Source organism: Crinia signifera, chromosome 2 (assembly GCF_055691185.1).
Source record: "Crinia signifera chromosome 2, ASM5569118v1, whole genome shotgun sequence".
NCBI classification, from domain to species: Eukaryota; Metazoa; Chordata; class Amphibia; order Anura; family Myobatrachidae; genus Crinia; species Crinia signifera.
Genome location: NC_139218.1, coordinates 183,772,448 through 183,795,282, shown reverse-complemented (window position 1 = coordinate 183,795,282; position 22,835 = coordinate 183,772,448). Strand labels below are relative to the sequence as shown.

General features: G+C 42.8%; 1 protein-coding gene across 2 annotated transcripts in view; it reads left to right on the top strand.

The window, feature by feature from the left end:
- Nucleotides 1–22,815, top strand: part of CRYBG2 (crystallin beta-gamma domain containing 2) — a 175,055-nt gene extending 152,240 nt beyond the window's left edge. For both annotated transcript variants that reach the window (XM_083173290.1, XM_083173291.1), the window contains 5 exons: nt 14,769–14,908; nt 17,201–17,324; nt 17,419–17,577; nt 19,139–19,298; nt 21,415–22,815. In XM_083173290.1, the coding sequence (XP_083029416.1) occupies nt 14,769–14,908; nt 17,201–17,324; nt 17,419–17,577; nt 19,139–19,298; nt 21,415–21,503 (672 nt within the window). In that variant the 3' untranslated portion in view covers nt 21,504–22,815. The remainder of the gene's footprint in view (nt 1–14,768; nt 14,909–17,200; nt 17,325–17,418; nt 17,578–19,138; nt 19,299–21,414) is intronic.
- Nucleotides 22,816–22,835: the final 20 nt, after the last annotated feature.

Here is a 22,835-nt window from a genome sequence, read left to right as displayed (position 1 = left end):
ATCGCCAGCCCCCGCCAGCGGCATGCACGCACGAGACGTTCTCCAGCGCCCCGTGGCTACGGAGCTTTCTCCGCCACCTCCCCCCGGTGCCCCTCGCCACCTTGACCAGCAGCGCCGCCGTCAAGGGACTGCCACCAATGTATATTTATTTAAATGCAAACTGCCCACCCATGTATTTATTTAAATGGCATGTGAGGACTAGACAGGGGAGCAACTCCTACCCCACGCCCCTGGAGCGACTCGGCGGCCGTCGCTAACATCACCCATCAACCCCTGTGGAGTGACGCGGCAGCCCTCATCACATAACCCGGAGGCCTCTCCGCCCCCCCCCCGTGGAGCCATGCAGCGCCAACCGCATCACCCGCCAGCCCCTTCCCTCCCGCGGCTGTTTTGACCGATTTTCAGCTGAAAATCGTCAAGTGTGTATGGACCTTAAAGGTGCCCATACATGGTACAATTATTGTATACAATTTGGACTAGATCACATCACATAGGTTTTGCAATGCAATGCAATGAGATGAGATTTAGTACAAAAAGTATGTGCAGCACATGCTTTTTGAGCTATGCGATGAGATGTGTGATGGGAGCACGCATCTCATCGCACCCAGCAATTGTACCATGTATGGGCACCTTAACACAATCTTTCTATAATTATGCCCAGGACAATAGTGTTTACTCTGAAGATATTAATGTTTTTTTGGCAGGCCACCAGACCGGTACTTCGGGAACAAATTATTTCTTATTTAGCAAAAAAAAAGAAAACATTTCAACAGAGGCTGGCGCATGCAACACAAGAGGTCACATTAACCTATGCAAATCTATTAGCTGATCCCTCGGACTCAAACAGGGTACTATTTGCGGATGCCAAATCTGTCTATTATACGATTTGTTCTGAACAAGCAAAATTGCATCTGTTGAATCAATCTAATAAATATTTTACATGGAGCAATCGCCCTGGAAAATTGCTAGCTAATTTAACGAGGTCTTCTATCTCATTTAAAGATATCTCATCCTTTCAAGTTAATCAGTATCAAGTGGTGTCAACCCAAGATGAAATCATTGAAACTTTCCTCAGTTACTTTGAGGAATTGTACATTGCACCTCGGGATCATCCTACTCAAGGATTAGATTTTTTAATATATGCAGGTCTTACACCTCTTACCATGGAGGATAGATAAACGTTGATCTCCCCCATCACTACTACAGAGATAGAAGCAGTTATCAGATGCCTACCTAATGGGAAAACCCCGGGGCCAGATGGTCTTTCGGCCATGTATTACAAACTTCTCTCCTTGCAAATACAGCCACATATTTTAAAGCTATATAATCCTATTCATTCTGGTAACCTTGCCCAGTAGCGCACGCAGGGGGGGTTTCTGAGTACCCAGAAATTCCCCCAGAAGTCTAAGGGCCCCAGTCTGAAAGCTGAGGGTCCCCTCTTTCCATGGGTACAAGAATTTTCGGCCCTTGGGAACTGGAGATATCTGACTTCAAAGCAGTGGTCCCCATCCAAGCCTGTTAATTGCTCTTCCCAGTCAGATATTTCAGGTTCTGTCTGATTTAGAGTTTTTCGGAGGGTACATTACAAAAGCTGGGACTCTCCCCCTTTGATGGACACTAGTAGCTTGTCTCTACTGTTCCCAAAATCAGAGATATCAGCCTTCCAGCAGCTGGTTACTGCTCCAGCTCCACACACCTGGTATGTAGTTGTATATACTCGTTGGCAGATTGCTCTGCCTCCTGAACTCTGATCCCCCAGTCCCCAATATAATTTGGTAGGGGGGATTCTCTAGTTTTTAATTCCATTAAAATCTAAGAAATCTATTTCTGGAAACTGGAGATATCTGCAGTCAAGCAAGCTGTCCTCCCACCAGAAAATTATGAATAATAAGCCCACTCCACTATACACCCCTCCTCTGCGTATCAAACATCCTCTACCACCCTGGAAGTTATGTATCAGGGCTCCTTCATTCAGCCCAATGCCCCCTTCTCCCACCTCATCTTCCACCATCTGTGCAGTAAAGGGGTAATTAGTGGAAATTACTGATCCAGGCCCTACATGCTGAGCGGTTGATATAATACCCCCTACCACCTGCGGGGCATCAAAGATCCCCCCACCCCTACTGCTGGAGGATCGGTAAATGCCCCAATACATTTCTATGTCCAGGGGTCTACACTGCTGTTGATGCCCCTGTATGTATAAATATATATATATATATATATATATATATGTATATATGTGTGTGTGTGTATATATATATATATATATTTTATTATTATTATTATTATTTATATACATTTGGTCTATCTATAATACTTTAACTGACCCGGCATATACTGGGTCACCTAAGTGTCCATCTCCATGCTTTGCTCCGCCCCTCTGGAAACCCCCTTCTGAAAATCCTGCGTTTGCCATTGTTGCCCCATTGGATTTTAATAGAGCACGAGTGATTGTTCTACCCAAACCAAACAAGGATCCTAAACTAGTATCGTCATCTAGCCCGATTTCTCTTTTGATTCAAGATTTTCAAATTTTCACAAAAATCATTGACTCTCGTCTCCAAATAATTTTGCCAAAACTACTACATCCAGCACAGACAGGTTTTCTCTGCAATAGACACTCCATACAAAATGTACGGTCACTTTTAGCAGCCATGATTAAGACACATAACTCATTAATGACGTAAAATATAGTCTTAAGTTGCGATGCCAATAAGGCGCTTGACAGGGTTTCCTGGGCCCATCTAACCAGAATTTTACCATTCCAAGTATTTGGCCCTGAGTTTTGTGTCCATTTTAAATTTTTATTTCAGTTTTTTTTTTGTTTTTTTAAAGTTAATACAGACAATAGAGTTACACATTTGCCTGTTAACTTTTTAGACAATACACATACAGATACAATACATGACTTACAAACATACATATCAAGACAGGTTACAATTCTTGAGAGTCAAGGTTTACTGGGTTAATAATTTCTTCAATCTATAATATAGCGGGAGGGGGAGGGATAGAGTAATTAGGGGTCTTAAGTCTGTGCTCCTCTTTAGGTTTCTCTTAATGTCTATCAATATTCTTCCGCAATGATTATACTAGTATCTGTATCTTCTCCCACTCTCTCCATAGTTTACATATTTTAGAGTTTCCTGGATTGTTCAGCGTTTCCATCTTAAAATTAAACTTTATTTTGTTTATTACCATCTGTAGTGTAGGGGGCTGGTCTTGTTTCCATAGCTGTGCTATGGTTGTTATGATGGTGCTAAGAATTTGGTTCAACAAGTACTTCTTTGCCTGTGTCAAACTAGACACCCCGATATGTAAGAGAACCATTGGGGCGGTTAGACGCAGTCTCGTTCCCATAAGCTCAGATAAAAAATTTTCCATGTCTGTCCAAAATCCCTCTAATTTCTTGCAGGACCAAAAGATGTGTATGAGATCTCCGCATTCTATAGAGCATCTCCAACACACATCCGTTTGGTCCCTAAAGATTCTATGCATCTTAACTGGTGTGTAATATGTGTGATAAAATATCTTAAGATATCTTTCCGTATGAATAGATGTTTTGGACATTCAGTGTATCATTTTGAATAGTTGATCCCATTGTTTCAGTTCAAGGGAAAAGTTTAGGTCTTGTTCCCACTTAGTTTGCCATCTAGTTTTCCTTTCCTCTTTTCCTTGAGTTAGAGCCTTATACCAAAAGGAGATTCCCGCTTTCTTTCGTGCTCCAGTTATTTGGGCCACTATCTCCCTTGGTAGTACCTCTTTCTCTTTATTCTGGAATATATTGGATTGCAACCAATGTCTTATTTGCAAATACTTATGGAAATCAAGATTAGGAATGTCATACTTTCCTTTGATTTGCGTAAAAGTCATTAGTTGTTTGTTACTGAGCAGGTCCGAGACTGTGCTAACCCCTTTATTCTTCCAGGTATTTAAATTTAAATTCGGTATGGCCTTAGCCATGGAGTTAATAGGGAGATGCCCTATCAGGGCTCCAAGTTTGCCGTTTTGATCCAGGTATTTATGCCATGCTTTCAACCCCACCTCAACTGATCTTAGTGCATATTTGCATTGGCCCAGGAACATAGGGGGGAGCCATATTAGGTCCTTCAAGGGGATGTTTCCTATGTCACCTTGGTGTCTTTCTACCTCCACTGCTCCGCTTATGCTTCCATTCCACTAGGTTATCTGGTCTAAAAAGGACGCTAGTTGATAGTTTTCTAAACTAGGGAAGGCGAGACCCCCTCTGTTTTTTGGGAGAGTCAGGTATTTTTTATATATTTAGGTATATATTTATTTAATAGGGCATCAAATCTATAAAGCCAGTACTTGGGGAGCCATCTTGGAATTGCCCTGAAGAGGTACATAATCTTAGGTAATAAGAACATTTTAGCTACTGCTATTCTACCTAGCAAGGATAATTCTGTCCTCATCCATTCATTTATCTTTTGGTTTATATGATGTAGTAAGGGACCATAGTTACAGTCTATTAAGTTCTTTTCATTTGCGACTAATTGGATCCCCAAGTACTTAAGAGATTGCACTTTCCAGTTAAATTTAAACTCTGCCTTCAGTGCCGTCTGCTCAGGGCTATTAAGATTTATTGTTATCGCCTCTGTTTTACTTTTGTTTAGCTTATAATAAGAGACTTTTGAGAAGGCATCCAAAATTTTTAGTACCTCTACTATAGATTCTTTTGGTTCTGTTAAGAGGAGTAGGACATCATCTGCGTATAACAGGATTTTATTTTGAATTTCATTGATTATTGGGCCCTTTACTGTAATATTTTGTCTAATGTATTCCGCCAATGGCTCTATCGCTAGCGCGTACATTAATGGGGACAAGGGACATCCTTGCTTAGTTCCATTCGAGATACTGAATTTATCTGAAACAAACATTTCTATGTCCAGGGGTCTACACTGCTGTTGATGCCCCTGTATGTATAAATATATATATATATATATATATATATATATATATATATATATATATATATATATATATGTGTGTGTGTGTATATGTGTGTATATATATATATATTTTATTATTATTATTTATATACATTTGGTCTATCTATAATACTTTAACTGACCCGGCATATACTGGGTCACCTAAGTGTCCATCTCCATGCTTTGCTCCGCCCCTCTGGAAACCCCCTTCTGAAAATCCTGCGTTTGCCATTGTTGCCCCATTGGATTTTAATAGAGCACGAGTGATTGTTCTACCCAAACCAAACAAGGATCCTAAACTAGTATCGTCATCTAGCCCGATTTCTCTTTTGATTCAAGATTTTCAAATTTTCACAAAAATCATTGACTCTCGTCTCCAAATAATTTTGCCAAAACTACTACATCCAGCACAGACAGGTTTTCTCTGCAATAGACACTCCATACAAAATGTACGGTCACTTTTAGCAGCCATGATTAAGACACATAACTCATTAATGACGTAAAATATAGTCTTAAGTTGCGATGCCAATAAGGCGCTTGACAGGGTTTCCTGGGCCCATCTAACCAGAATTTTACCATTCCAAGTATTTGGCCCTGAGTTTTTACATGTATTTCACAGACTTTATCGGCAACCACTAGCATTTTTGACAATTAATGCAGATAACACTAGATACATTCCTCTTTTTCGGGGTACTAGACAGGGCTGCCCTCTATCTCCATTATTATTTAACCTAGCATTAGTCCCCCTCTTTAGACACTTTTAAAAGAAAAATTATGGTGCGGGATTACATTTGATCGACAAGAACTTACATTTTCAGCATTTGCCAACGACATACTGTTCCATTTTAATAACCCTCATATGGCACGTCCGCATCTGCTTTCTATCTTAAATTTATTTCAATTGATATCTGGTTTTAAAATCAACTCTTTAAAAACTGAAGCTTTGGCTTTTTTTTCAGAGGATGAAAAGGGCTGGGGTACCTCTTTCCCTTTCAAATGGGCCCTGGGCAAGATGACATGTTTATGCATTAAAATTAAAAATCACCCTTTCACATTATACTCTTCAATTGCTTCTTGTCATCCCACCCAAATTTCATTTGCACAGCTAAATAAAGCTTTATCAAATTTAATTTGGGCAGAAAAGTGTCCTAGAGTCTCGCTTTTTAAATTGCACCAACCACGTTCACTGGGAGGATTGAATGTCCCTTGCCTTATCTCGTTTGCTTTAGCAGCTATATATATATATATAATAGCCCATGATTGGATTAGAGGCAACAACATATACACCAATTACTCCATGGAACAAACTTTTACACACAATTGGAATCTTCTTTCTTTCTGACAAATATCCTCCTTTGATGGACAAAAGCATGTGCACTGCAGGGGGGCAGATGTAAAATGTGCAGAGAGAATTAGATTTGGGTGAGTTATTTTCTTTCTGTGCAGGGTAAATACAGACAGCTTTATTTTTACACTGCAATATAGATCTCACTTTGAAGTAAAACCCCACCCAAATCTAATTCTCTCTGCACAAGTAACATCTGCCCCACCTGCAGTTCACATGGTTTTGTCCAAGAAAGATTTTGTCAGAAAGAGTGAACTAGAATAAGGCCCAATGTCACAATCTTTACCTGATGTAGCTAAGAATAATGTTTTACTGTCTACTACATGCATGGCGTGGAGGGCAACATGTAAAAAAAAAAAAATATCACAACATACCTTCATATATTTACCTTTCTGGGGTAACCTTAACTTTACACCTCACAAAAATTCCCCAATATTCTATAATTGGTTCAAAGGGGGTCTTCGATATGTCTATCAATTCTCATGCGCTGAAACCTTGTTTTTTTTTAAAGCATACACAAATAGAGAACTTGTATGTCTCAGGTTTTGCTATTGTGTTTCGGTGTAAGGGGGTTATTCTGGTTGATTCGCAAGGCTGCCCCCCCCCCCTTGCAGCGCGGGTTCACCCGCACTGGCTGTGAATGGTTGTTTAAAATAAAGGGGGAAATTTACTAAGATATGTATTCTACATCACATGTGGTGTTGCTGTGGGATCCTGTCTGTTATCTTCTAGAGCAGGGGTGGGCAACTATTTTGGCTGGGGGGCCGCTTAACACTCCCAGTAAATATTCGAGGGCCGCACACAAAATATCTTACACAATACACAGCCGTTAACTGCGGAATGCAACAGGGACAGATATTTAATAAGCAGTGAGTGGCATAGCCTTGGGTTATAAACATATATATAGTAGTGAATGAAGGATTTTTCAACAGGTTATATATGGGCACCGGGGTTAAAGACAAGACAGGGAGAGGCCCAAAAAAAAAAAAAATATATATTTATATATATATACACACACATACATACACACACGTGTAACACTGTGTGTGTATATATATATATATATATATATATATATATATATATATATATATATATATATATATATATATATATATATATATATATATACACATGTGGGTGTATTACATATATATATACACATAGTACTCATGCACATGAAATATTTGCTTGTGAGCTTCTTACTTTTGATTTCTATTATTTTTCCAGGATGTGTGGTGCCTGGAAGACAGGGGAAGCCAGGTGGGAGGAGAATAGCAGCATAGCTGTTTGCCGTCTCACATGCGCCCAGCCTGCCAAAGCCCGAGAGCGCCTGTCCTGCACAGCATTACAGGGCTGTGGTAGGGGACGCTGTCACGCGGCGGCCGCACCGACCAATGGCGGGGAGGCGGCTGTCGCGTCACTGCGTCCCCTCCCACACTCCCAGTAATGCCATGCGCGGCCGCCGCAGTCGGGGATTAACGGCGCCGGAAAAGCACGTTTATTGCCGCAGTCGTGGCCACCTCTGCTGATTACATGACAAGCGGCCTAATGCTAGTCGGGCCGCTTGTCATAGTAATAAAGGTCTTTGCGGCGGGCCAGTCATAAGTGTCTCGCGGGCCGGATGCGGCCCGCGGGCCGCCTGTTGCCCACCTCTGTTCTAGAGGGTGCTAAATAAATAAGAAGTAAATTCTGATTGGTTGCCCATAGCAACATCACATGTGAAGTAGAATACACATCTTAGAATACACATCTTAATTTCCCCCAAAGAGTTTGATTTAATACAATCAATTTATATAAATTCTGTTTACAGGAAGCCCATAAAATTCAGCATGTCAAAAACAACAATGTTGCATTAGATTCCAAAGGCATTTTGTGATACCGCTGTTTGTTAGAATGGACAGGGAGGCAACCCAGGGCATTTTGTTATGATGACTTTGCCAAGTTTGTGGCCTCACACCTCAACACACAATATTTATAGGTTATTCTCACCTTTGTCTTGTTTATGGAACACAATGACTGAAACGCACATGACCAATTTATGGCCAATCCACCTAGAAATGTAAATAATGAAATGTCCTATGCTATACACAGTATACATATACTGTACATAACTTATACTGTATGAAAGCTACTCTCCTTAGATGATCCAAGCAATACAAAGCAAGTAAAAAACAAAAGAAAACAAAACATGAAAGCGCTCATTTAATACTGGCGATTATTGTTCCATATTGATGGACCAAAAATTATCGAAGCATGTTGATGCTTCTCATAAACACTTATGTATTTGTGTAACAGACGGATCGGGCCCAAACTTTCTGAGAAGTCTAGAACGATATAGTTTTCTCACAAAACTTCTGGATGTGACTCTAAAATACAACATACCAGAAAATTCCAGATATCAAACAGCGGTGACTGTGTAGAATTTTATGATTACGTTTATTACATACTGTACAATATTTACATTTTAATTGCGTACATTGTTAAAAATACAATCAGTTAAAATTTGGATCAAAAGCTTTTCTGATAAAGGCCACAGTCCCAGGTAGATGGTATTACCCACAATTTCTGTTTCATTAGAAGCAGCGAGCCTGACCAAGTCTAGTAAGATATTGTTTTATCTTATCTATAAAAGGGCTCTGTTGTGGTAAGCCATGAATGTGAATACAGAATATTCAATAGGTATTAATCATTATATTAATTTCATAGGTTAAAGAGAATATACAGTATCTTGTTGTAGCATTGTTTCAGACAGCTTCCCTGAAATAATTAAATCATTAAGGTATTTGTTAAGGCTTAGAATTGTTTAATAATAAAGCACTTCATTAACTCAGTACAAGCCCATACGAGGGTTGCAATGTAAACTTCCCAGAAGTTGCTTATATTGAAGAGGTGTTTTATTGTTTGCACAGGCTGATAAGCTATCGGAAATAAGTATCTCTCTGTGCTCCGCCAAAGTTCAATAACAATGCTAACAGCAGGGACCAAGCCCTGTTCTACTCTATGCCAGAAAATGTTTTACATCTCACATGTGTGTTCTGTTTGGTATACATCTGGGCGGAATGTGACTCCTGTCTTGGCACTATGCCCATGCCTGTACTCTATGTAGGTCTTTTTTTACAGATTAAAAATTGTATTTTTAGAACTGGAGAAAATAATAAAAGCTATTTTTATGATTAAGGGGCATAAATACTAACAATTACGTAAGTGCTGCCTTTTTTTTCCATTTTATATTGTGGCAGGGATATTTATTTTTTAAATATTGCATTTTTATTGAACATACAAAAAACATAAGCATGGGGTACATAAGTACAAACGGGAAGGGGGTCAGAGACGTTTCAAGAGAGGAGGAGGCCCTTGGGTACTTGTTTCCTAGAAGGGTGCCCACTAAGCAAATAGCTTAGTGTGATATTCTGCGTAGGAAAATCACATTGCATTGCATTGCGTACCATCTATAGTGCTGTGTGATGCGTGCTATGCGATGCGATGTCCATGTTAACTGCACAGGAGTGTTTATACAATGAAATATCGCATAGGATCGCATGGCACCAAATGCGATGCGATATTTCATTGTACAAGCACCCATGCCATGAGATGTGACGGGTGCTTACAATGAGATGTGATGCTATGTGATGTGATGTGTGCATACTGTTGTATGTGATGTGATGGGTGCTTACAATTGTAAGCACCTGCACCTGCGCCATTGTTTAGCATCAACCCCAGTATCCACGCCACACCGAAGCGTGGCGAGCCGCAGCGGAATGCATCATCTGACCTTTTCATACCCCTATTCACATCGTTGTGGAGTTGATTTTAGATAGTGTGGCGAGCGCAGCGAGCCACTGAGCCCGAATCGTGGCGAGGGGACGCGGAATACATGTAAAGTAATCCGCTGTGCTCGCCACGCTTCGGGCTCAGTGGCTTGATGCGCTCGCCACACTATCTAAAATCAACTCCACACCAACGTGGATAGTGGGGGTATGAAAAGGTCGGAGGACGCGTTCCGCCGCCCCTCGCGCGGCCTCGCTGCGTTCGCCACGCTTCGGGGTGACGTGGATACTGGGGTTGGCACTAAACAATGGCGTAGGTCATCACATACTATGCACACATCACATTGCATCACATCTCATTGCAAGCACCCATCACATCTCATGGCATGGGTGCTTGTACAATGAAATATCGCATCGCATACATCGCACAGTTAAAACGTACAATGCGATGCGATGAGATGTGATTTCACTATGTTTGCGTACGTAAGAAATCTGGGTGCCCTGCTAGGAAACAAGTACCGGCCCTTGTGCAGCCTCCTCCAGCCAGGCCCCCTTCTTTTTGCTGGAAGCAACACACATGCGCAAATCTCTGTAGCACGGCGCTGTAGGGTCTGAGTACTAGAGTCCTTAGACCCTACTGTACATGCACAGATCACCAGAAAAATGTTGCTGTGCGACGGTCATTTTTCTGGGGATTTTAGCAGTGCTGATGCCAGCGACCTGTGTGCACTGCACCCAATATTAATAAACCACTTGAGGGGGTACAAGGAAAATTAGGGGGTAACAATCAGACATTAAAAGACATGACATAGGTAGTCAGTATATATTCTAAAAGAAAAAATGTGAAGGGTAGGCAAAGGGGTATGGATCATTCGGTCGACCCAAGAAAGGTTGACACGGGAAGGTCAACAGGCAGAAGGTCCACAGGGTCCTTAGGTCGACCAATGGAAGGTCAACAATGAAGAAGGTCCACATGTTTTTTTTTTAGGTGTCTAGAGCTAGACATCTAGTTCTGGACACTAAGTGTACGGCAGCCCCTCGCTAAGCTGGCTGCACTCACAATGCTTCAGCATGGTGCCTCGCTAAGCTCAGCACAATTTATTCTCCCTCCATGCACTAGTGGATGGGTGGGCGTGAACCATACTGCCTACTTTTGAAAACTAGTTTCAGGGAGATTCCAGGAAATTTGCAGCACCATTGAGGTGGGGGTCTGCGCATGTGGAACCCTCCTTCGCTGACTTTCACACTCGCTGGGGTGTTTGCTAATGTATTGGAGGACACAGGGCCCTTGCAGGGGAAAGCCCAGCGTTTTATGGGTGCTCCAATAAAAACGCTGGGCGTACCCCTGTGAATCAGCTCCCGACCCTGAATTCGGCCACGATAAAAGTCAGTCAGTAGACTCTTTAATCAGAAGGGGAAAGGGAGAAGGGGAAAATAAATCATTCGATGGTGAGCGACCATCGAATGATTTCTTTCCCATGTGGTCGCATGCGAGGGGATGTGTAAATGTACACATCCACTTTCATGCTAATGCGGGGATTCGCGCACGGAGGATGGGGGGGGGTTTGGCGTGGTGTTGGATCGCGTTTACCTGCTCGCTAGGCTGCAAATATATGCAACCTAGTGAACAGGTCTGAATCAGGCCCACCATATAACACAGCACATTATTACATTATACACATCCCAATATTAAATTATACACAGCTCAACCCATATTACATTATAAACAGTCCACTCATTATTGCATTATATACACAGCCCCCCTCCCCTCACACAAACACACACTACACAATGTGCACACAGTTGCTCACTCATATTACAGCCCCGCTCCCCCCACAAAACACATTACACAATGCATTATATACACAGCCCCCCTCCCCCCACGCAAACACACTACACAATGCATACCTCCCAACATTTGCAGACAGTGGGCCGGGACAGGGTGCGCGCCTCAGGCGTGCGTAATTTTTTTTGGGCGTGGCCTATCGGAAAGGGGGAGTGGTCTATACTCGCGGCGCTGCCACGAGGCCACACCCCCATTTTTCACAGCGGTGGGGGCATGCCCAGCTGCTGGCCAGCCTCCAGCCCCTCTGCCTGCAAGAATAGACGCTGTGCGCATGCGCACAATGTCTATTCGGTGTATTAACGGACGACGGGGGCACTCCCAAATGTCGCCCCCCACCCGCCGTGGGGAAACTGCCAGCAGCGGGAGGGACGCGGGAATGTCCCAAAATATCGGGACGTTCCCTCGATAAGCGGGACAGTTGGGAGGTATGCACAATGTGACCACAGTTACTCCCTCATATTACAGCCCCACTCCCCAGAACACTCACCTGGCTGTGTTGCTGCTTCCAGGGGAGTGCAGGGACCCTGCAGGGTGATGGTGAGGGGGAAGCAGCATAGGGCAGCCGGTGACAGGACAGAGCAGGGAGAGCAGCAGGCTGATGCACGGAGTGTGGTGGGCGTGGCCAATCTCAGAAGCCCTGGCTGCTGCTGACTCCCCTGCTCCTCCCATCCACACACTTCCTAACTGTGGCAGCAGCTCGGCCACCACCATTATCCACAACCCTGCGGTGGCCGGCTGTGATTTAGCATGCAGGCCCCGCCCCAACGCGCATGCCCAGCCTGGATTCTACCAGAGTGACCCCAAAAACCGGGAGGTGCGGGTAGGTTTGTGGGGCAGCGGGAGGCTGTAGAAGTCGGGAGCCTCCCGCTGAATGCGGGAGGGTAGGCCTGTATGGCGTGAACTACCACCTGTTCTGGAACCACAGTGGGTAAAAAATCAAAAAACCTGTGTTGACCTAAGGACCCTGCCAACCTTCAGTTCCTGTCGACCTAAGGAGTGCCAACCTTTCTTGTGCTGACCTAATGACCGCATCCCAGGATATAACTCTCAGTGTGTGGGTTTGTGCTATCTCCATTTCCTTACTCACATCATGTTACTGTCCCTGTCACATGCAGCCCTGTCATCACTGACATATCATGCATGTCCTGATATAGTCTGTGCTGCTGCCCCACCCCTAGAGGTGCTAGGGATGAGTTGCCCCCAAAGTATTTGCTCACAGATTGAAGCTGTCTGCTGAAATACTCTGTGCTGCTGCCTCAGCCTTAGGGGTGCTAGGGGTGTCTCACCCCCACAGTGTTTGTTCCCAGATAGATAGTCTTATGTATACCAAGTTTTGTGTAAATTGCTCCAGCCATTCTGGAGTTATGCTGTCTTCTGAAATACTCTGTGCTGTTGTCTCACTCCTAGGGGTGTTAGGGGTGTGTTACCCCCACAGTATTTGTTCACAGATTGAAAGTATAATGTGTACCAAGTTTGGTGTAAATTGCTCCAACCATTCCAGAGTTATGCCATCTACTTAAATATTCTGTGCTGCTGCCTCAGCCCTAGGCAGCAGCACAGAATATTTACTTACTCCCACAATGCTTATTTACAGATAGGAAGGCCTATGTGTAGCAAGTTTTGTGTAAATTGCTCCAGCCATTCCCGAGTTATGCTGTCTACTGAAATACTCTGTGCTGTTGCCTCACCCCTAGGGTTGCTAGGGGTGTGTTACCCCCACAGTATTTGTTCACAGAGTGTAATTGATATGTGTACCAATTTTGGTGTAAATGAGTATGGATCATTGGATAGATAGCAACTAGGTTGACATGACTGAAGGTCAACATGGGGTTAGGTCAACAGGGTCATTAAGTCAACATGGGAAAGGTCGACATGGGGATTTTTACTTTTTTTGTCCCGGATTTGACACAGTGGACATGGACACTGAAACGTAGCACTGCGTCCCTGCGCATGGCACACTATTTTATTTTCCAACCATGCCCTAGTGCAGGCCTGGGCAATTGCGGCCCTCCAGATGTTAATGAACTAAACATCCCAGCATGCCTTGCTTCAGTTTCAGCATGGCCACATAGCAAAACTAATGCAAAGCATCCTGGGATGTGTAGTTCCTTAACATCTGGAGGGCCGCAATTGCCCTGCCCTAGTGGATGGTAGGGCATGAAATACCGAATGTTGGTACATGTCAGGTGAAAAAAAAAAAGACAGTAAAAAGCACGTTTTGGTTTACCTGACTTTGTGAATCCCAGAATGACACTCATTTGGGGCCCAAAATGGGGTCCAGCCACTACACAAAGTGGGTCAGGGAAGCAAAATATGGCACAGTTGCATAATATAGAGGGGGTAGAGGACATTGATTGGGTTCAGATTAGATTCACGGCCACTTAGACCCCCAATCCCGGGCCCGTTGGGGGACCCAAAGTACTCTTACATGTACCATGTTCCTATGCGTACTTGCTTATGAGCATCATAGGTTCCTTCTAAATTGCATTAAGGTGCCCATACATAGTACAATTATTGTATGCAGTTTGGACTAGATAGCATTGCATCGCATACGTTTTGCAATGCAATGAGATGCAATCTAGTACAAAAAGTGTGTGCAGCACATACTTTTTGAGCTGTGCGATGAGATGTGTGTGGGATTACGCATCTCATCGTACCCAACAATTGTACTGTGTATGGTCACCTTTACTATTTGCTTTCCACTTGTATCAACAGCACATACAGCAGCACGTCATTGTGAGTAGTGGGCTCTTTTGAGACAAGAATGACTATTTACATTTATCAACAGTTCTTCTTTAACGTTTGTAAAAAAATAAACCAACAACAAAATAAAACAATAGTACATTTTTTCTTGTTTGCAGTATTTCTCTATACCCTCTATCTCACTTCATGGCCTGGAGAGATTTGAGGGTAAGGAGCTGGAGTTTACCGCTGAAGTTCGGAGTCTGCAGGGTGAAGGATACAATAACCATGTGCTGTCTGTTAGAGTGGCCAGTGGAATGTGAGTCATGGGATTGTAAAGGGAAAATATACTGAATTTGAAAAATCTACTTTTTGACAGATACTGTAAGGTGAAAAATTATAGCACCAATCAGTCATTTTTTAAACACAGCCTGTAATATGACAGTTCGAAGCTGATTGGTTGGTATGTTATCTCACTCCACTTTATCTCTTTCCAATGTGTAATACATCTCCCTCTAAGGCATTTACGATGGGCATCAAAACACGTTATTTTATTAGCAATTTTGTACAGTATAGGATTGCAGAAATGTTCTCATACACTAATCCCTTTTTGACCATATTGCATAAAGGTGCCCATACATCCGTGAATGCGATCCTCCAATCTGCTGTCAAGATGTGGTGATTGGCAGGCACTGGCAATCAGCGAACCACCAGGGGACCAGGGAAATTAAGCATGTTAAAATTTTCTGATTTACTGATCCCGCCAAAATTGGGTGATCAGGATTTTTAAACATGTTTAATATCCCTGATCCCCCAACACAACTGTCAGGGGGTTGCCCCAATATATTGTAGAAGTATGGCCACCTTTAGACACTAGGCGTGGCTTAGATGCGTCATTTCTGAACCTTTGTATGTGTTTCTGAATTGTGTTTTGTTGAAACTCACTTATAAAGTTCTAGGTACTTAGGATTATTATTTTTGACGCTAAGGACTTGGTATAAAGTCACTGATTAAGCATCTCTTATCTGACCTCTTTTACCTTGTTACACAGATTAGTAACCGAGTAGAGAAAGAAGGTACAAAAAATGGCAGTGTTAATGGCAGTGTTAATATTTAGGCTGCCCCTAAATTGTACTTTTGTCACAATAGTGAAAAGTGATGGGATAGTTGGTGCAGATAAATTGCAAAGACCAAAACGGTGATAGCTGCATGTGCACACATCTGTAGAAATGGTTACGGGATGCAGCATTTGTGGTACTGGTTGGAAACTATTATGATTTCGGGTGTTACCTCACAGCTGAGACAGCTGTTTAGGATGGCCACAGCCAACCCTACACTGCCTCTGTTGCACTGTCCTAAAGGATAGCTTTTACCTGCAAATGCTAACTTTGCCTCTAATAGCCACGTTTGAATGGGCAAAATAATTCCGCCCCCAACTCTGATGCCACCGGATCTTAAGATGAGACAAAAGTACCGGAGATCCTTTAGGAACAGTCAAAAGGTGAAACTCACAAACAGGGACCTAACTGGAATTTACTACTGACAAACAACAGACAAACCAGGGAACAAAACGTAGAAGCGACCTAGACGGATACCATGGGTGACCTTTTCGCAAGCATAAGAATAATAACACCACACAGACAACAATGTAACAACACACACAGCAAAGTCACAGCAAACCACACACAGGTACAGAATAGTACAGAGGGCAGGGAAATAACCCTGCTGGGGTTAACGTATGCAAATGGAGCAGACCTGTGGTACACAATGGAGATCCCAGAGGGAAATAAGCAAGCATGGACTTAATAACAATGAGAACACTGTTCACAATGCTGCAACTGAACAAATGGTAAAGAAATTAAACCTGGGCTCCAACAAGGAGCACTTATGGATTACCGGAACCGGACCAGGACTGACAGAAAACAATCCAAGGAGTAGATTAAACTAGACTAGCTCGGAGCAAGAAAAACCTAAAGAGAAGCAGGTGTCTGCAACAAATGGAAGCTGGTAGCTGTCTGCATGCATGCATGCATAGAGGAACAGGCTTGGCACATAGGACACCGGATGGACTGGAAGCTATAACCGGCCTCAGGGTCTGGGTTTGCAGGGACTATAACAGGAGCAAGCACCAGTCAGCACTGCTCGACAAGCAACAGCTTCCTGTAGCACAAATTTCCTCCAGGTGAGCTGCCAGCCGAGATAATGAGCTAAATCAGGCAGCAGCCTTGTATGCAAAACAGTCACACAGAATAGAGCTGCAGTAGCACAGACTCACCACAGGAGGCCACCAGAGAGTCCCATACCAGAAACAGAATCTTGGAAAGCTCACAGAAACTGACATAAAAATAATGAGCCACAGTGGTGGCTCATGACAGGAACAATGGTGTGTCGTTTCTGGATACAAAAAGCTCCATTTATCACCAACCTAACCACAGGTCTAAATGCTTATTACCCCTGCCATTGCAATACCCCTGCCAGTGACTTCCCGTGTTATTGGCTCAATATTCATTTGGGTACACAGCCTTATGTCTGCTTGATGTAATAGCTGCAGTTACCTTGTAGCATATTTATCATCCATGATTTTCTTTCCGTCTTTTCTTTCTTAATACAGATGGGTGCTGTATGAGCACAATGATTTTCGGGGCAGGCAGTGGTTACTTGAATGCGCCCAGATCCCTAACTGGTTGTTATACAGTGGCCTCCAGAGAATTGGATCACTCTGTCCTATAAGACAGGTGAGGTCACAGCAAATATAGAGCAGTAGTAAGATGTATAACTGACAATAACAAGTTGAATATGTATTTATTAGCTTTTTTCCCCTTGTTTCAGAGGAGGGTGTATTTCCGCCTTCGGAATCGAGCTCTTGGCCTGTGTTTATGTGTTCCAGAGCCAGTAGGGGATATGAAGGCTGCACGTGTCCAAGTTACTGAGCTAAAAGAGGGAAGCTGTGATCTTTGGTACTATGAGGAAGGGCGCATCAAGAATAAGGTCAGTAGGAAACATGCTCTGATGTAGGATTCTTTATTGTCTGCATCTTATGCCTTATTGGACCAACATTGAACATAGAATTTCCTTTTTTTTTTTGCGGAACCTTGCACATTAGTCATAGGCATGGAAGTACTTATAGAATAACAGGAACAAATGATCACTCTAAAGCTGCACCTGGACGCATAGTCAGTGTAAAAGTCTAGTATTGTACCTACTAAACATTACCCACTGTAGAGGAACAGACAAGTCAGTCAGCAACCAATTTATTTATTATTTATTTATTATTTATTTATTACGTTATTTATATAGCGGAGCGGAGAATATTTGAACATTCAAATCAGTCCCTGCCCCAGTGGAGCTTACAATCTATATTCCCTACCACATGTAAATGTCTGCATATACAGACATTCTAGGGTTAATTTTGGTTGGGCACCAATTAACCTACCAGTATATTTTTGAATTGTGGGAGGAAACTGGTGTACCCGGAGTAAACCCACCCAAACACAGGGATAATATACAAACTCTGCCCAGTTAGGGCCATGGTCGGAATCGAACCCATGACCTCAGCACTGTGAGGGAGTAATGCTAACCATTACACCGTCTGTGCTGCCCTTTGTGCTGCATCTGTGCTGCATCTGTGCTGCCAATTGGAGCAAGATATATGGTATAATAGGAAATGGGTCAAAATTGTCCAGATTTGTAATCAGTTATGTTAGCAGGATGCAGTATAGGAGTCAGGTTTCCTTTGCTGCCCTGTAGCCGTGAGATTCTTGGTAACCCTGACACATAATGAATACAGTATGTGGAAATGGATCTAGTCATTAAGATACAAAATATGTAGTGTAATTTGGGGTTTCTAATGGTACAAATAAAGCGCAAATTAAATAGATTGAACATTCATTTCAGATTGAGTTAAAGGATAAATCATCACTGTTGGAGAGATGTATCAAGCCTTGGAGAGTGACAAATTGAAGAAGTTGCCCAAATAAATTGATCAGTTTCTAGCTATTACCTAGCACAGTCTTAAAATAAGTTGGTTCATTTGGGAAAATTCTCACCTTTATGACTCCTTAAAGCTTGATTAATCTCTGCCACAACAGATGATTGTCCTTTAGATACATTTTCATTGGGTATTGAAGGTATTTTAGCTGCATTGCTCTTTATTTGTTCCTGAGATCGTGAAAACACTGACTCCTTATTTAAGTGTATGGTAACTCAGAATGGCCACAGCAACTGATTCCTGCATACAGGATCAGAATTGGCAGCTGATACATGCTCCACAATGTTCCCGAAATGCCTGCATTTTTCTTGTCACTCTTTATCACCTCAATCAAAATGGCTGCTTCCTGCCAACAACTTGAGAATAAATCCTCACTTTGAGCGAGTGTAATTGCATTTCTGTCATTGCACATGTGCATTGCGGCAGTGACGCAAGCACAATTTACAGATAATCATCCAATTGCAAAATCATTGGCATAGTGTACAACTATGAATCAGGATCCTCGTTTATTGACTTCCTTAGGCATATGTAACATCCAGCGTCTTTTGTGTTTCCTCACAGCTGGCTCCGCATATGAGCCTGCAGCTAGTTGGTATGTCTTCTGCAGGGACAAAAGTAGTCCTGTGGTCTGAGGGGCGCAAGCCCATGCAAACATGGACCTTGGAGGAATCGGGGTTTATACTGAGTTGCTTGTTTAAGGGCTTGTGTCTTGATGTAAAAGGTAAGAAATGACTACAATATTAAGTTACTCTTTCTTTTGTTCTAATATCTGTTATTCTAAACATTACAATCACTTTCAAAAAGCAAAGCAGTATTGGAAGTTTCATTCACAGTAGTGGAAGATACAGGCATGTTTCTGATAAACTTGGTAGATATAATACAGGCTGTTGGTAAGATCACAGCACACCTGTCATATAGCACACTTCTCCTCCTTCCCACATGGGCTGGAAGTGGTATCAGCGCACATAACACTGCTGGTACTGCTACTCCCCAATAAAGTCCCCACTTACATATACACCTGAGTTTGGGAACATCTGACAGGGAGAGATATACTAAACCTTGAATAGTTATGAAGTGGAGAGAGAGAATGCACCAGCCAATCAGCTTCTAACTGACATGTCACCAACTGGGTTTGGGAAATGGCAGTTAGGATCTGGTTGGTTGGTCATTTATCACTCTACCCATTGTTACTCTTCAAAGCTTAGTGCAACTTTAAGAGCCATAACTGTCAGTCTAGCAAGTCTTGAATTTGTAGAAAGGCTGGTCTTGGCAGTGCCATAGGCTTTTTTGAACAAATTGAGCTGTTTAACCATAACTATCAGCCTTATAACCTGTTATACCCTTAGGCCCCATTCACACACACCGGCAACCGCCAGGCGGCGAAACCCTGCACAGCCAAGAAGCTGTGCAGTGCACAGTAGTTAACAATTTGCAGCATGGTGTCCATTCACATGGGATGGGCCATTCCGACCATTGTAAACTTCTGTGTAGGGCACAACTTCTTGACTGTGTGAAGTTTCGCCTCCCAGCATCAGCCGAAGCGTGTGAAACCGCCCTTATAATAAGTAATACTAGAATCAGACATTGGGCAGATAATGTACAGATTTGGCTACTATTGGATGTTGTATGGTGTTCCCATTATACTGTTTTTGAGTGCCAAGTTGGATTTACTGAACATGCATGCATAACATAAAAAACAAAGATTTTCCTTAATGTGGTAATATACAACTTAAAGGGAGAAAGGTAACAAGTCTTTAAAAGAGATAAAGTAGAGACATTGAACATCGCAACTTACCAGTTTCAAATGTATTTATCTATTACAGCCTATGAAATGACAGACGCTTATTAGTTGCTTTGGGCAATTTCCCCACTGTATTACTCTCCAGAGCTCCCCTAACATCATTTATTTTTTGGTTTATTATACAGTAGTTAGCAGTTTTTTCCTCTAAAGCAGTGTTTCGCAAGCTTGGTCCTCAGAACCCCACACATTTCACATTCACCCGGCAGGAGGATAGTTTATAACCAACTGACACATTTTAAATCCACAGGTGACCTGCAAAACCTGAACTGTGTGGGGCCCTGAGTGCAGAGTTTGAGATCCTGTGCGCTAAAGAGAATAACAGGCCTACTTACTTTCCCTCCCAGAAGCTGCATGAGGCTCCCAAATATTTGGGTAGTCCCCCACTGCCTTGGAAGGGGATGCAGTTTAAATCCCGGCGGTCGGGATCCCGGCGTTCAAAATCCCGATGCCGGAATCCCGAACGCCGAAATCCCGACACTTTCTCCCCCCGTGGGTGTCCACGACACCCTTGGAGGGAGAATAAATTAGTGTGCCAAGCGTAGCGAGGCACCGGGCCTGATGCGTGGTGAGCGCAGCGAGCCCGCAAGGGGGGGCAATCCACTTCCCCCCTTGTTGGGATTTCGGCGTTCGGGATTCCGGCGTCGGGATTTTGAATGCCGGGATCCCAACCGCCGGCTTTTCATGCCGAATCCCTTGGAAGAGTAGGTACTGTATCTCTCCCACATCCAGTCCACTTGTTAGTGAAGCGGGTAAGATTAAATGTTACTCACTTGAGATTGTGGGAGGCGCAGGAAGGAGGTGGGGCTAAATGACTGGATTCCCTATGTTGGGAATGGGGCCCCATCCCCTGAAGTGCCCTGCAGTGTCTCCTCTTAGGGATTCTACCAGAGAAAGAACTTACACAATAGGGAAGTATGGTAGCAAGACCACTTTTCATAAACACTATTTAAAATCATCCTTTTTAGGCATATGTTCCTCTTGTATGAGCTACTTCTCATTTCCAGTTATCACTGACTTCTTTCTTCTGGTGTCACAGGTGGGCAGAGCTATGACTCAGACCATGTTGTGGTATGGGAGGCTGCGGAAGACAGACCCACTCAACGCTGGGACCTGGAAGTGTTTTGAGACCAACCAAATTACTACAGAGATGTCCTCGTACACTTATTGCAGCATTTTTTAGCTGTTTTTGTCAGATGCAAGGTACAATTTAGTTAATCTGGCACAAGTAGCGACTCCAGTAGTTTTTTTATTATTTTCATAAATTTTTTTATTGGCACCAGTGTCATAGCATTTTTGTTGCAAGGCATTTGGCATAAAGGTGCAGATTAAGCATAATGATATGTGACGCAAATCATTTTGTATCAGACCTTTGTCTCTTACCTTAGCGAATGAGTCACAAACAGAAGCTACATGTAATGCCAGCGCCAGTATTAAGGGTACCCGTGCATTGTACTTAGTGATGTAAATAAGGTGCCTATTTTGTGAAATGGTCTTTAGTGGGATGCCACTAAGTCACAGTCTGTGGTGCACCAAATCTGGCTATTTAAAGATAGGTGTATGTGGACAAATCTGTACATTCTATGTTTACCACTACAGGATTTTCTGTGCTATTGAGCAAGTTACTGTTAAATATATACAGTAAAATTAAGACTACTATAATATACATACAGTCTTTGCCTACATATTTAAGTCAGCATTCATTGTCACCAGGTCTAAGCTTAGGCACACAAAAATTAATGACTCCTCCCTTAAGACCGACTAGGGTGTAATGTAGCATTACCTGTTTGGGGGGAATTCAATTTGGGATTCCGACCGTCGGAAAGTCCTGACAGTTGGAAACCTGGCCGTTTTCACTGGCTACCGACACTAACTCGACAGTCGGAATTCAATGTTCTGTCTGTTGAGTGTCGGAAAGTCCGTGGATTTGACAATCCATGGGCGTTTCTGACAAAAGGCAAAACTGACAGCCCTCAATGCTGTCGGAAACAGCAGCATTGAATAGGCGAGTGCCGATATTTCCCCTGTGGGAAATATCGCCACAGATTGAACACCGCCCTTGATATGCTGACTGGATGATCTTGTGCGCCTATCACTTTGGACCATCATAATTTGGGGTTTTATTAAAGGCAATTTTCTATTATTTCCCATGTCAGCCATGTGTGATGCACATCTATATTCATGTACATACCAACCTACCTATCATTTCCCAGAATCTCTGAAATGTGAAACCCCTGTCCAGCACGACTGGGGCTAACTAGATCTTCTTTATATAGTATTAATGAGCAACCTTGTGCCTCTAGTTCCAGATACTAGAATATTTATATTATATATAAATATATTTTTATACAGTGTTTTCTGCCCTTCATCTTTTCTAACTCACATGTTCGCGGTGGTTTTGTATATACTATTGTATGTGGGATTTATTAAAATGACTCAACACGCAGCTGGCTTTGTGGT